We start from the raw sequence: 15789 nt of genomic DNA, 5'->3' as shown, positions 1-15789 counted from the left end.
CTGAAAATAATTATCATCAACATCCAGCTTACAGGCCACAAACCAGAAAAAGACTCCAAGAGTTATGTGGAGGAGCACCAGATGGAGGGCTATACTATATGACTTAAACACTGTTTCAATTGTTGTCCCTTTCAAATTGGTTTTGAGCCTATTTTCATTTTCAACATTGATTTGTAAACATTAAAACGTCCATACTTGCCTTGGTAGTACTGACGGACTACAGACATATGACAATTTGGGAAGTAACTTCTACTATGCTTTTAGGGTTGTGGGGGTGTCTCACCACCCACAGACTCATCACGCAATAGCACAGTCCTTCGAAAAGAGTGTTCATGTGCTACTCCATACAACCACAGAGAACAAATCCAGAACTAGGTAGCTAGCTCTATGCATGCACGGGAAAGGTTCAGTGACAATGAGGCCAGATGCGTTATACATGTGCCCAATTTTAAAATCAGAAATCAGACAAGCTTCAGTTCTGCCAATAAGCTGTCCAGGCTTTAAAGATTTTTTTTTTTTTAAGAGAGGAAGATTAAAAGCCCGAGACCAGTGACACTGTATATCTAAATTACTTCAATTCAGTTATCCAGTAATCATATATAACCACCAGACTGTCTCTATCAGGTTTCCCTGGCTCAAAGCAAACTGAACCCTTACACAGAATGGGAGGTTTTCCCCTGCATTTCTAAGTAGTTTTCCTAGCTTACCTTCCGTCTGTCTGTCCTCAACGTCATGTGCAAACTTAAACCCACGACTGATATTCCACATAATGGAGAGACTGGATTTGTGGAAGCATTAGGATATGGAGACATGACAAACGCAGTAATGTTTGAAAGAAATTTGACCTTCTTCTTACCCACGTGGAAGTGACATGCATGCATTATAAGCACAGGCAACATGCTAGGAACAGAAAACCAGTGCCCTTCACAAGCCAAGCATAAGAAAATAAAAATCCATTTGTTCCTCGAGCCCCTACTAGCCCCCTAAATTTTTTCAGACAGACTGTGTAATAAGCAGCGATTGCTCCACATGCAGTTATTCTGATGAAAATAAAACAGCTATTGCGTAATTTCAAACAACTATCAGCAGGCATGATTTTGAAAACAGAGAAGCCGGGGTAACGTAGCAATGCTTCAAGTTTTAACCAGAGCTGCAGCAAAGTTGTTTTCCCTTCGGTGAACTGTTGAGAAAGGTTGCCAGGGACAGACTGTCTGTCTGGAGAAAGCCGCCTTTCACAGTGACCTTGAGTGTGCCCATTTGGCTTTCAGTGATGTACCAGGTCAATAGCAGCACAAACTTATAAATCACATTGTGGTGCCTGCGGAAGCACCAGATGGCACATGGGGGAGGTTTCTTTCTTTCCTTACTTTTTTTTTTTTTTTTTAAAGACTGAGACCTATGTTTCAAATGTAGCTGGCCCAGCTTTCTTGGCATTTCTATTCCTGCCTGCATGAAAGGAAGCTGGGACTCCTCTGCCCAACCCATTCCACCCCTCTCTGCCCCAACCACCAGGGTGACAGGAAAGCAAAAGGGGGAGGGGCTGTCAGTACACTTGATGTCTCTCACCTCAGTTTTCAAAAACTGGGAAACAGACTGAAAATTGACCAGAAACAAGTTAAAAAAAAAAAAAAGAGTAAATGTGACCTGGATATTCTAGAAAAGGTGTAAATTCATCTCCAAAGCTCTGGGTGCCCCCTTCCCATGCCTGTACTGACAGAGTTAACTAATCTAGTACAACAAGAGTAAAACTGACCCACCTAGCAAAGACTGAGGATAAATTAATCTTCACTAAGCTAAGCCTAATTGCTTCTCAAAAAAACCTAAACAGCTAAAATGGTTTTTAAAGCAGCATGTCCATTTTTATCATCTCCATGACCTGATGAGTTTGAGCATTTCACCATCTAATACGCGAATTCACTGAGTCTGCAGATGGTTGGTTGGGTAGTTGATGATACAGAGACTGAATCACTGCCTGTGGAACTTTCCAGCAAAAAGTTTATCTGAAATAAACCATGGGACTAAGATGCTAAAAGGATATATTCAACAAATATTTATTGAGTACCCACTACACAGGAAACCCTGGTGGCGTAGTGGTTAAGTGCTACGGCTACTAACCAAAAGGTCGGCAGTTGGAATCCACCAGGCGCTCCTTGGAAACTCTATGGGGCATTTCTACTCTGTCTTATAGGGTTGCTATGAGTAGGAATCGACTTGACGACATTGGGTTTGGTTTGGGTTTGGGTTTACCCACTACATGACAGGCACTGTTTTAGGTACTAGAACACAGAAATGAAAAATGGGGACAAATGCTCTCATTTCACGGGCTTGCTTCCTGCGAATTACTTTGATTTAAAAAAATGAAGCAAACACCTTCAGCTATCCTTGATATCCTTTAAAGAAGAAAAAAATCCAGAGAAGTATGAAATCTAAAGATATTTCCATGCCCGTAAACCTTCTTTTTCAAAACATGTCCTGTACAAAAGCCCCTTGAGAAGCCCCAAATGGGCCACGCCATAAGCAATTAAACCCTAGGATTATTTTACATACAATTGCCAAATTAAAAAAAAAAATTTACTCATAACAATTTCCTTTTGTTTCTTACTACTTTTTTTCTTTGTATGGTAGTAATTTGGGTTCACATCTTATCTCCACTAGAAAATTATACATTCATTTTGCTGTCCTCCAGTGCCTCATTCAGGGCTTTGCTGGTAATGGGCACTCAACAAAAACGTAATAAATGTCAAAATACAGGAGGTTACAGGAATGAGATGGGGAATTCAAATAAACCCCACAGGGCACCTAATAAATATTTGCTAAATATCACAGAGCACGAAGCCAGTCCATGGGAATGTTGGCCCTAGCTTTGTACTTTGTCCTTAGAAAATGTCCTCATGGTCCCAAACTGACATTTTGATGAGAAATAATCCAGCATATTCACCCAGATGTGGGAAACATTAACTTGCCAGGAGAATGGAGTGTGCCCTTTAAGTACATCTGCATATCTAACAATTCGAATCATTGTTACTAAAAGTCAACTCACTAATGCAATTGCCCCTAGTTGGGTGGATTCCCTCCCCGGTTTGTGTTTGAGCTGTGGTTCACCCACACATGTACCTGACATAAAGGGGATGAGCAAAAGACTGTGGATGGTCCACTAGAATTCCAGATGTATTTTTCAGTCTGGTAAATAGACTTGCTTCTATCCCACCCTCAGTTGCCTGGCAGGAGCCATGGTGTTTATTTGGAATGATCTAAAAGTAACTCAAGAAGAAGCCAACTACTAAAGGAAGACTTACCAACAGGAATACAAGAGATATCAGACACTTCTGTTGGGTGGGGATTGTCCTCAGCTGCTGCCTGGAACCATTTTAGTAAACCAACCCCCAGAGTTGTCTCTTTGTTCACCTGCCAGGTTTCTCCAAGTTTGCTCCACTCTGGTCATGACAGTCTGTCTTTGACAATGTCAGGTTAGTTACAGTGAAGGCCAGACAGCGCCCATCAAGCTTTGTAGTCTTAGCACCCAACAGCTTGGAGGAGAGCCCAGAACATCCTGTTGCAGGAAAGATGGTGCTTCCGGGCAGTGTGTGAGACGTAAAAACCAGTTGCCATCAAGTTAATTCTGACTCACGATGGCCCTATACGTGGCAGAGTAGAACTGTGCTTCGTAGGGTTTTCAATGGCTGATTTTTTGGAAGAAGACTGCCAGGTCTTTCTTCTAAGGTGCCTCTGGGTGGACTTGACTCCCCACCCAGTTAGCACCTGACTGCATTAACCATTTGCACTACCCAATAGTTTTTTTTTTTTTTTTAATCTTTAGATAAATGTCCTGAAGGATAGTTATTCTTTGAAATTACTCCCCCACTCTTGGAGCAAAGTGACTTATGTTTCAAAACTCACCCCCACAAAAAAAAAAATTAAGAGAAAGATAGTTATGCGAAGTTATGTGAGCACATTTGGACCAACACATGATCTACAGCAAAGAGGAAAACATGTGCGTTGTAAATTAAATGATGCTGGGTATTTCCCTTGATGTTTCAGTTCAAGTATAAGAGGTTTGAAAGCCAGCAAAGCTCTAGCAACCACAAATTCTTGGGGGAAAATATTGAAGAAACCTGATCAAATTAGTGAAATGGGTGAGTGGGGAGATCAAAATGGTTGTTTTATACCATGTGGATAAAATGGGCAATTGATTGGCTCTTTCACTGTTAGACATGTTGATTTCCTGTCATGTTAGACACAGAGTTAGATGATCTGGGACTCATAGAAGCTTGGGTTACATGATTTTTTAGAAAAATAAGAGTGACAATAATACATGCAGGGCTTTTGTGTTTGTTTTTTAAGAAATCAAGCATGCACTACTATATACAAGTCTCGATATCCAAAAATGGTACCTTGCACTCATCTACTATGACAGAGTTGTGTGCAGCATAGACACATTGATTAGAATTGCTTTCCCTGTGGTTCTTCATGTCATCATAAATGGATTGAGTCTTGGTCATTTCAATGTCTTCATGCACTTGGTGCTGGGAGTCAATGGAATCCAGCTCAGCCTTGGAGAGGTGATAGACAATTCCAGCCCCAAAAGAGTCACCCACAACATTGACTGAAGTTCTCATCCTGTCCCTAGGGACAAAGAATAGAAAAAGTTTAGTGAGGAAGCAGTGTGACATGGTGGTTAAGAGCAAGGTCTGGAGCCAGAGAGACCTGGGGTTGATCTCTGGTTTCACCTTTTGCCCTTTGCTTGATCCAGGGCATGTTACCCAATCTTTATGAGTCTTGGTTTACTTGTACGTCAACTGGAGATGATAATCACATTAATCACACTTCTCTCATAGGTTTGTGAGAAAATTAAACGAGATAATATAAGTGCTTAGCATAATGTCTGATGAATGGGAAGGACTCAATAAACAGTAGCAAAGAAAAAGGGGGAGGAGGAGGAGGAGGAAGAAAGGAAGGAATTTGAGGGAAGTCATGTGTCCAAATATCAAAATTGGTACCCAGGCTTCAGTCACTTTTTTAGCTGTGTCTAGCAATTCCTCCTGATTTAATGCTTCTTTGAAGACTGCAGGCTATTTCCAATTATTTAATTTTATTTGTTAGGTTTACTAGAAAGACTCACCACCTGAGAGTTCTTCCATAATAGAATATTCATCTTTTTTGTAATGATCAAAACTATCCTTGGCTTTCCCATTGCACCCTAATTCTCTCCCCTCCATGCATACACACAGATACAGCTGTTGGATAAAGAACTCAGACATAATTTTCTCATTGACTAATATGTGCCATGACTATATGTTCTAGAAAAACCAAAATATCTGCTCTCTTTATTAACCTTCCAAAAATCAACTCTTTCAGTGTGCCTCTTGAACAAGGAAGAATTAAAAAAAAATCCTTCCCAAATCTTATGTTCCCAGTTCTGATTTGAAAAAAAATATGATGGTTGATAATTGTCCCTCTTAGAGAGTTAAAACATGAAAGCTAATTAAGTTCTTAATAGTGGATTTGTCCTCTCATCCATAAATGTGAAGAGTCCTTTTGGCCATGTTTTTAGATATTCAAAGTCCTGAAGAGAAGAATGCTGGAAACCACAAAGAAGGAGAAGTTTAGGTAAAGATGTCACTGAGATATTCTCAATCTAGCCTTCAATTTCAATAATACAAGGGCACTAGGACTAAGTGCTAGGCAAAGTAGAATCCTTAATTTTCTTCTTGGAACAAAAGGCCTAAGATAAATTATTGCTGCTATTATCAAATCTATTTCTAATTAGAAAATAATAAAAATGAAGCTTCATTGGGAGGAGTCTGCCCTGGTTCCCTTGCAAGACCATCTATTTAGGATGGTCATGTGTGAGCCAGCTGTCCTGGTTCCAACCGGAAGGCGCTGTCAATGAAAAAGAGAGATCAGAGCTGGACTTGACTTGCTGGGGCATCTCTCCTTCTGAGAATGCTCTTCCCTTCCCTCCTGCTTTGGAGAATCTTCCTCAGGATGACAGAGTCTGTACAAATCCAGCTAGTGAGGATGTGGTGACCCACAGAAAGATGGATTTCAGAGTGATTTAAGAGAGAAAAATCTAGGACTTGAGGATTGACTGGCTATGGGGAAAAATCAGAGAAGCACCATGATTGCTCTCAGGTTTCTGGTCTGGGCTTCCATAGGGAGGCAGCATGAATGGTTAGGGTGAGAAATTTTCTGGCTTCAATTTAAACATGTTAAGTGTGAAGCCTACAATCCAGTAAAGGGGAGGTGATTGGGAATATGCCTGAAGAGCAGGAAAGACATGAGCTACAGATGGTGAGCTAGGAGATGGACAGGGATGCCACAGGAGTGCCTGGGCTCATACTCGGAGATTATATAGTGTGAAAAGGGCAGATAATCTACTCTAGGACACTGAGGGCAACCAACATTTAAGAACAGACAAAAAAAAAAAAACATCCTACAAAGAGGGGAGGAAAACTAGAAAAGTCTGGGGTTGCATAAGTGAAAGAAAGTATGTTTCAAGAATAAGGGTGCTGTGGATAATGCCAATTACTGATAAGAGGCCAGGTAAGGTAAGGAAAAGAAGCATCTCTTGGTTTTAGCAATAGGGAAGCCACTATTGGTCAATACAGAGGCAGGAACAGTAGCCAGTGGGTAGATAATTGAATGAGTGGTGAAGAAATGGAGACATTATATATAATCAACTCATTCGAGAAGTTTGGCTGAGAAGGGAAGGAGAGGAAATGGAAGATGGAGGGAGGCAGAAGATTGAGAGATTTTTTAGTTTGCTTTGATTTTAAGAGGTAGAAGACATGAACATGTTTAAACCCCGATGAGAAGTCAGCAGAGAAGGAGAAATTAAAGACACAGAGAAGAGGGAATGGTTGATGGAGTTAAGTTCCTAGAGAGATGAAAGGAATGAGATACAGAGCAGAAGTGAAGCCATATTCTTAGGTGGGGTGATTCTATCCCATCACTACAGAAGAGAAGTCAAGGAGTCCCATAGGAGTCAAGGGCAAATTTGTGAAGGTAGATTTCAAATAGAGGTGGCAGGAAGTTAAAGGAAATATAAAAAGATATGAATAGAAAGATATTAATTTAGACTAAAATAAACTATTAGATCCCCATCATACCAGGTTCTTTTTGCACAAAGCATGCTGGGAAAGTTCCCATGATGCCCAACTAGTATGTAGATCATGGCTTCTCTGTATGTATCTCCTTTCTAAAACAGCTGTGAAGCAGGTCACCCTGAGGTCACCAGGGGAATGTCTGACCACCTCTGGGGAAGTCCAACTCTGGCCAAAAGCAGGATATGGGAATTTATGAGGTCGTACCCTTGTTTCATAGACAGAAAATTTCTCCATAGGCAGATACTTTCATTTTCTCTCACAACTAGCCATGATCACTCAGGAAACCACGTCTGTCAAGCTGACCTCAGGAGCTTTCTGGCTACTTGGTAAAAAGAATTTTTGGGTGCTTGATGCAATCCTTGGGTCTGGATACTGCAAGAATGGGGTGGACATTGGAGCAGAAGCTTTAATTTAATGTATTAACTACAGATGACACTTGCTATCCTTTTGGGCCCACCAGATATCAAAAATGAGAGAGGAGCTTTCTCAAGTTATTTCACACTGAAACACTGGGTCCTGCTCCCAGGAAGAAAAGCAATTTCCAAGGTCCTCTCTCTCTTTTCTATGTCTCAGCCTGAATCCTCTGGCAGGAAGATGGTAGGGTTGTCTGAAAGTCCTGATTCTCACAAAAGAACAGAGGCAAGAGAACAAGGTCACCCAGAATTCATCTGGTCCCTTGTATTGCATTGAACCCCATGAAACTGCCATTTACATAAGTCTAAAAAGCTCAAAGATTGGCAATTTCGTATGATTCAAATTGATATTAATAGACACAAACCGGCTCATCCATCTCTCAGAATGCAGGGTGCTGAGAGAGTACCCTTAGGGTACAGTGTGGTAGAGGGGTCACCTTAGGCTCCAGGGCTGAGGCTGGCACGATCTGGGGCCCAAGGGTTACAGCCACATGGAGTGAAGAAAGGGAAGGAGGGCCAATCTAAGCACTAGTTAAGAATATGAAATTTGGATTCAAGCCTATGACGCAATTCTGCCTCTACCAGGGCAAGTGACAGCCTTTCTGGCTCCATTTTCTCATTTATAAAATATGAAGAGTAATATCTATTTCAAAAGGTACTGAGAAAATCATAAGAGCTAGCATGTACTGAGTATTTGTCACATGAGAGGCCTTCTGCCAAATTCTTTGCATAGAAAAGACTTATCACAGTGCCGGGTACAAAAAACGTGCTCAGCCTTTCGCTGTTCATTATTATTACTACTATAATTAGTCCAAGCAAAAAGCACAGAGAATCACTTCCTCTTTTGTGTCTCCACCAAACTTTATCCTTATTCCTCTTTTTTGTACCTAGTACACTCCGCTGGAATAATTTCACCACATCTGTCCTCATGACTCGCTGTAAACTCTTTGAGGGCTGGGACCATGTTTTCTTCATTTATGGGCATGGGGCGAGGCAGGGGAAAGTGGAGGAGGGGGAGGGGATGGATTATTGGTTTAAGAGGCAGAAGCAGAATAACTCTAGAGAGAAAATTGTCTTTTGTTTAGTGAAACATCTGTTTGGACATTTTGGTTGTGAAAAGTTAGATCAAGCATGATCTAGAAGGAGGAGACATGGACAGCCCCAATGGCTTTGCAATATGAAAATAGAGGGGTGTGTGGGGGATGCAGAACAAAGAGGTGGAGAGCCAGAAGGCCCAGCAAGGCAGTGGGGCAGGGGTGGGGAACACCAAAGGGTTTTTTTTTTTTTTTTTAAGAAAAGGGATGCCCAATATTAAATTCTTATTTTCTGTGCTATCCAAAATTACTAACAGCGATTACTTCAAAAAAACAAGATCTGAGATTCGACTGTAGAGAAGAGATTTTTTTCTTTTTCATTTTATCACTTTTGAGCTGCTCCCCCCCTTTTGTTTCCATGTACACATATTTCTTTTGTAATAAAAAAAAATTGCTACGCAGAGCTATAGCCTCTCTCCCCCTCCCCTTGATCTGCAATTACACTGCTGTGAATCAGGGACACTTTGGTGGGGTTGGGGACTTAGCAGGAAAGGGGTCACAAACCACGCTGGAATTGACATAGATTGAAAAGAAGGCAAGTGTAGAAAAAAGGAGAATTCGGTGGAAGTAGGAAATCAAAGCAGAAGACTAAGGTAATTATAAGCCCCTAGAATCTTCAGAGACATGGTGGAAGAAGGGATTGGTTTCTTCTCCACCAGACATCCAGTGGGGGTTAAATCAGTGTGGGTGTGCATGCGTACACACTCAGGAGACTGCCACACCAACAAACATCCAGACAGCCTGGGTCTGAATCTCGGCTCAGCCATTTGAACAGCCACTAAGTTGGGATAAGAGATCAGCAGTGGCTCTGCGGTAGAATTCTCCCCTCTTATGCAGGAGACTCGGGTTTAATTCCTGGCTAACGCACCTCATGCACAGTCACTACCTATCTGTCAGTGCAGGGAGTCATAATGTGCCGTGATGAAGTTGAACAGGGTTCAGTGGAGCTTCCAGACTATGACAGACTAGGAAGAAAGGCCTGGCAATCTACTTCTGAAAAATTAGCCAGTGGAAACACAACAGTCTGATTCTTTTGTGCATGGGGCCACCATATGATGCCAATTAACAACAACAACAATAAAGTGGGATAAGTTACTTCTCTCTGAGCCTCGGCTTCCTCAACTGTAAAATGGGAACAATACTATTAAAAAAAAAAAATACTATTAGCTACCTAATAATTTGCTGTGACTTTTAAAACCATTCCATGGAAGATGTTTAAGACAATGTCTGAAACCCAAGGGACACTCACCAAAGTATTAGCTCTTAGTATACTGCATCCACGCAATCTATTTTGCTGGTGGGTACATGACCTCTCAACCAGTGCTGAAAAGAGCAGAGGTGCTCTTTTCCCACAATCAAGGAATCTCTGCTTTTTCCTCCCTAACTCTAGTCAGGTGCTCCCTGATGTGAGCTTCCTGGCTGCATTATCAGCATCACCTGCGAACTTGTTAGAAATGCAAATTCTCAGGTCCAACCCTAGACCTCCTAAATCAGGAACTCTGGGGGTGGGGCCTCAGAATCTGTGTTTTAACAAGATTGCACCCTGCTCTGCTCCCTCCAGGAAGGAATGCTAATAAGAGAAGCCTCTGAGTCCCTCCAGTGGGGTGGGGGCTCTTTAAAGGTACATCCTAGGAAGTTATCCAAAAAGGAGCCCTGGTGATGCAACGGTTAAGCAGCACGTGGCTGCTAATCGAAAAGTTGGAGGTTTGAACCCACCCAGGGATTCTGTGGAAGAAAGACCTCGCGATCTACTCCCCTAAAGATTACAACCTAGAAAACCCAATGGGGGCTGTTCTACTCTACTCTGTTACATGGGGTCACTGAGTTGGAATCGACTCGACAGCACCCAACAAGAACAACAACAGGACGTTGTCCAGTCTTCTTCCTAAGTGCCATTTCCACTAAATCCTCCAATTAGCAAATGTGCCACTAGAAACCATCTCACCAGCAGAGTCTTAGGTGATACGTGGGCCAAGGTCCACTCAGGTTTCACTTTATTTTGGCTTTACTTTTCCCACCTTGGCCAGACCCAGCTATTTATCACCTCTCCCTGGTGTTGGCTCCCAGTTTTCACTCCTTATCTCCTTCAGAAAGAGAGAGAGAGGTGTCAGTGAGAACTCATAAATATCTGCAAAGGATTCCTGACACAAAAAGTTCCCTGGATGCAGAAATGTTCTGGTCTTACTAGCCCTGCCCATCCGGTGCTCTAGGACTCAGGCACTTTTCAAAGCTCCAGAATCTGGGTTTTCAGCATGCCATTTACAGAGTAGCTAAGCCTGCCCGCTGAAAAGTATCCAGGGCTGGGCAGGCAGTAATGAGGATGGCTGCTCTCCAGCAGTTGGCATATACCGCAGCACATTAAATGTCACTGCAGGCTTTGTTTGGTTTTAAATTGAAAAATTGCTAGAGCTATGAACGCTTACAAACCTTGCCTAAAGAGGAAAAGAAGTCCCCCCTTTTATTTTTCTTTACTTTTCTTTCACAGGTAACTTTTCTAGGGAATCGTGACTCTCTCCTTGCACTTCACCTCACATCTCCCACCTCCACCCCAAACACACGCCAATGGGCACCGAACAGCCACTGAGCTCACGACCAAAAGTCTGTTCCCAGGACTCCTCTTGCTGGCAAGAAAGAATGTGGCGCCATTACAAATTCAAAGCAGACCTGACCTAGCTACAGACCCCTACGCGCATTTTCCCAGGATCCTCTCCCTCTGTTTTGCTTTTCTTCTTAAAAGGAACATTCACGTTTATTGTATACAAGCATCCATCACCAGCAGAATCCCACTCTAGGTTTTCAAACTAGAAGGGCACTCAAGGCCATTAGACTAGACTCTTGCTTGCAAGCTGATGGGTTATTGCCCCATTTTACACATGTGGCTGCTGGAGCCCAGACAGGAAGTTCTTGCCCAATAGACAGGAAGTGCAGAGCTGAGATAGAGGGTTTTTTAACCTCCCCTTGTTTCTTCCCCTTGGTCACATGGCCTTCCTCCATCTGAGATCAGAGCCCCAGAGTTAGAGACGAGCTCTTCATTTGCTCCTTCCTTTCTAGCTCTAGCCTGGGATAGAGTTTTCTCATACATGACTTCATCAGTAGAGTTAATCCAAATGTATCATCCTATTTCTGTTCAGCCACCTCCCTTCTCCTGGCATGTCTCAACACTTGGGTTAGCACGACCTGTTTTCCTGAGCAAGTATGAGCATGTGAGCGCCTGTGCAAGGTGCCTAGGGAAGTCTCCATCTTCCTATTCCATTCCCTAACATTGGGGTCAGAAGTAGGCAGGGTCTTGAATGTTTCATGAAATGCCTCTCATCCATCAGGCTTGAAAGGAAATGATGGCCAGGAAGACCTAGGCCCACAATAGCAGACCAGCTGGGGCTGGAAGACTTGAATTTTAACATTGGCTGAGACCTTGACAATATTCCATTTGTCCCCATTAGGCCTTTTGTTTTGTTTGTTTTAACCCCGGGAGGAGACAAAAGCAAGACAAGCAAAAAATTGTCTTCTTAGTATGTAGAACCAGGCATGACCTGAATACGCTGTCTTCTCCAAACTTCTTGACTCTGGATCTCTCTGCTCCACATCCCCGCTGGTAGAACTGCTTGGTACTAATTGGGAGGCCATGTGGGATGGGGAGAAGGGCTCTGAGCTGACCACATAAGCATTACTATGCCTTTGGGCAAGAGACTTGATCTTCCTGATTCTTGGTTTTCTCGTCTGTAATATATACCACTGATGGCAGGTGATTCAGTGGTAGAATTCTCATCTTCCATGCAGAACTGGGTTTGATTCTGGCCAGTGTACCTCATGAGCAGCCACCACCCGTCTGTCAGTGGAAATTTGTGTGTTGCTATGGTGTTGAACAGGTTTCAGTGTTGTTTTCAGACTAAGACAGGCTAGGAAGAAAGGCCTGGAGATCTACTTCTAAAAATCAGCCAGTGAAAACCTCTGGCTCACAATGGTCCAATCCACAACCAGTCGTGGGGATGGCACAGGACCAGGTAGCATTTCTTCCCGTTGAACATGGAATTGCCATGAGCCAGGGCTGGCTTGACAGCAGCTAACAATAACAATATATGCCACAGGGCTTAAGGATTAAATGAAAACGTGTAAAAAAAACATTGCAGTACCTACCAAATACCAGCTCCTTTTCCTCATCCTCCATATATTCTGTACTTTTTCTACTCAAAGGCACTTGCATTATAGTAGAGGCAGCATGCCATAGTAATAATACTTTTTAAAAATAGATGAATCTCTAATGGAGGATTTCGAGCCTCAGAAACAAGCCCAAGAAGAGACTAGGCAATATAATTGCACAAATCAAGGGACTCTCAGTGACAACACCAGAGGAGGAATATCAAGAAACAATGAGGCCAAAAGGTGGAAACATCCCAAATGTCCATCAACAGATGAATGGATAAACAAAGTTTCATATGTACATGCAGTGGACTATTACTCAGCCATAAAGAGAAATGAAGTTATGATACGTGATACCACACGGATGAACCTTGAAAACATTATGCTATATGAAATAATCCAGACACAAAACAATAAATATGGTATGGTCCCATGTATAACAAATATCTAGAATAGGCAAATACATAGAGACAAGTTTATTAGTCATTACCAGAGGCTGGGGGAAGGAAGGATGAGTTTCTGTTTGGAGTGATGAAAATTTCTGGAAAAAAATAGGGGCTATGATTGCACAGAGAGAACAAGAATGAGAGTGAGAATGAGAGTGTAAGTGACAGAGAGAGAGAGAGAAAGGAAGAGGAATAAGTAAGAAACAACCACAGGGGAAGCAAATGGTATTTGAGTAGCTTCCTCTGTTGCTGAGTGGAAAGGTACCTGATTATCACACTGCACCTCCACAGTCAAGTTTAGCCCACATATATTGACCTCCTACTATGTGCTGTGCCCCCAAACCATTGCCAATGTCTTCATTCCCTTTCCCATCCAAACCCTACTCCAATCATCATCCTCCTTCATCCTATTCTCTCCAAATCTTTTCCACTCATACACCACAGTCTAGTCTTAGCTGCCTCCATGCATGCTTGTCTGAATAGGCGCCATAATAAAGGCTGCGCCTTGGAGCCAACACGGGGCACAGAAAAGAACAAAGCTAGAATGGAAGGACTCCCCCACCACCACCTGAAAGAGATGGGCAGAGTCAGGCAGACCCCCATGAGGTTATTTAGTTTGCTCTTCACCTCTTCACAAAAGGCATTTCTAGAGCATTTCTCTGGTGATATAAGAGCAAGTTAGGAGGAGCCATGAGCTTCTCCCAGCCTTCCTGATTTGCACAGATTATGTCCAGGCAGCCACTTCTTATTTCTAACCTAAACCCACTGGCTGCACCAACAACGGCCAAGTTTTATGGAGACATCAGGCTTCCTTCTAGCCTGCCCCTATGTCCTTCTTGCTTTCAGCCACTTGGATTTTTCTCTCTTTAGAAGAGAGGGGTCCATGGGAGGAAGATGTGGCAGCCTGCTTCCGTAAAGATTTACAGCCTATGGGGCAATTCCACTCTGTACTATAGGGTTGCTATGAGTTGGAACCAACTGGACGGCCATTGTTTGGGAAGAGGGGGTATGTAGGGGAGGAACTGTTGTTTTAGCACAGTGGAAACTCAAGTCCATAAAGCATGGCTTCTGGCATTTAAAATCTATGTTGATAAACATCAGAAAAATTGCCACTGGCATATGAGACAGTTTAAAAGATAAGCGTGTGCAGTTTGGCCTTGGGACCCAGGCTCCAGCACTTGTCACTAGGAACCTGACGTTGAAGCTGGTAGCATCCTCCCCATTCCCTGGCATTCAGCTCCAAGACGGTGCAGGAAGCATCTGTGTACATGCCACAGAACACCAGAGCCCAAAGGGACCCTAAGAGAGGATTGGTTCCAATCTCCTCCTCGGGGACCGTCTGGCTAGACTTGCCTACCTTCACAAATGGGCAGTGAGCCTCCTACACTAGGAGCATGTCCTTAACTGGGAAAGGTAGCTGGGCTACACATACAAGGTCAAGTTTAAGCTCCTCGGCATGGCCTTCAAGGTTGTCCATCTTGCCTCACCTTTCACCACTCCCCTGCCTTGCACTTTGTGCTACTAAACCGCCCACTGGTCCCCACACTCTTTATAGCCTCAGTGCCTTTGTGCAGGCTGGCCCTTCTGACTGGAATCTCCTGTCCCCCCTCCACCCCGCCATACACCTGGGTAACTTCTACCTAACCTTCGTGATGCAGCTCCGGTATCACTGCCTTTAGAGGTTGGACTAGGGCAGTAAACAAGAATGTGATGGGCTCCAGAGTCAGGCTGACCTGAACTTGAATCTCTGTTCATTCTCCAGTCATTTTACCTCTGCAAACTTCAGTTTCCTCATCTGTAAAATGGGAGTAATAACATCAAACCTTCATGGTTGTTTTAAGAGGATGATGTAAAGTGCTTGGTATAGTAGACGGCACGTAGTAAACAGTCAAAATTCAGTAGCCATTTTCATTGTTTCCTGATAGTGTCCACTCTGCCCTTCCATCCTAGACTGGAATAGAAGCCTTTCTCACTGTGCTTTTATCTGCTTTTATATTTCACGTGCTTTAATATTTTAATTGACCTCATTGAAAAATAATTTGCATACAATAAAATGTACCCATTTTCAGTGCATGGTTTGATGAATGTAGACTCCTGTGCATAACTCTGCATATGAAACATTCTATTACCCCAAAAGTTTTCCTTGTGCCCCTTCTCAGTTAAACTCCATGCCTCTACCCTTGGCCCGGGCAGCCACTGATCTCTAGATTGCGATAGATTATATTGTCTTCCTTAGAGTTTCATATAAATGGAATCATGCAGTATATACTCCTTTGTGGCTGGCTTCATTCATCCGGCATAATGTTTTGAGACTCGTTGCATACATCAGTAGTTCACTCCAATCATGACGCTTTTAATTTTATATTATAATCTATCAGATTTTCCCACTAGACTGTGAGGCCCTCAGAGTCCACCTTTTTCTTCTTAGGTTTCTGAGTAGGCACTTAGTAAGTGTTGGAGAGAGGGAGGGAAGAAAGAGAGAGTTGCCATGGGGATTGGCTAAGATCTTGGCTGTAAACTGGTATCCTACCACCATTAGGAGGCAGCACTCACTCCCAGAGGCAGATTATCTAATAGGTAAGATAAGCACCAT

At 42.9% G+C, this 15789-nt stretch overlaps 1 protein-coding gene across 9 annotated transcripts in view; it reads right to left on the bottom strand.

The window, feature by feature from the left end:
- Window positions 1–15789, bottom strand: part of SLC1A2 (solute carrier family 1 member 2) — a 201519-nt gene that overhangs the window by 31505 nt on the left and 154225 nt on the right. For all 9 annotated transcript variants that reach the window (XM_064288302.1, XM_064288298.1, XM_064288299.1 and 6 more), the window contains one exon: window positions 4392–4623. In XM_064288302.1, coding sequence (XP_064144372.1) covers window positions 4392–4623 — 232 coding nt within the window. The remainder of the gene's footprint in view (window positions 1–4391; window positions 4624–15789) is intronic.

Source organism: Loxodonta africana, chromosome 7 (assembly GCF_030014295.1).
Source record: "Loxodonta africana isolate mLoxAfr1 chromosome 7, mLoxAfr1.hap2, whole genome shotgun sequence".
Taxonomy (NCBI): Eukaryota; Metazoa; Chordata; class Mammalia; order Proboscidea; family Elephantidae; genus Loxodonta; species Loxodonta africana.
The sequence above is the reverse complement of the archived record's forward strand: the minus strand, read 5'-3'. Positions and strand labels throughout refer to the sequence as shown.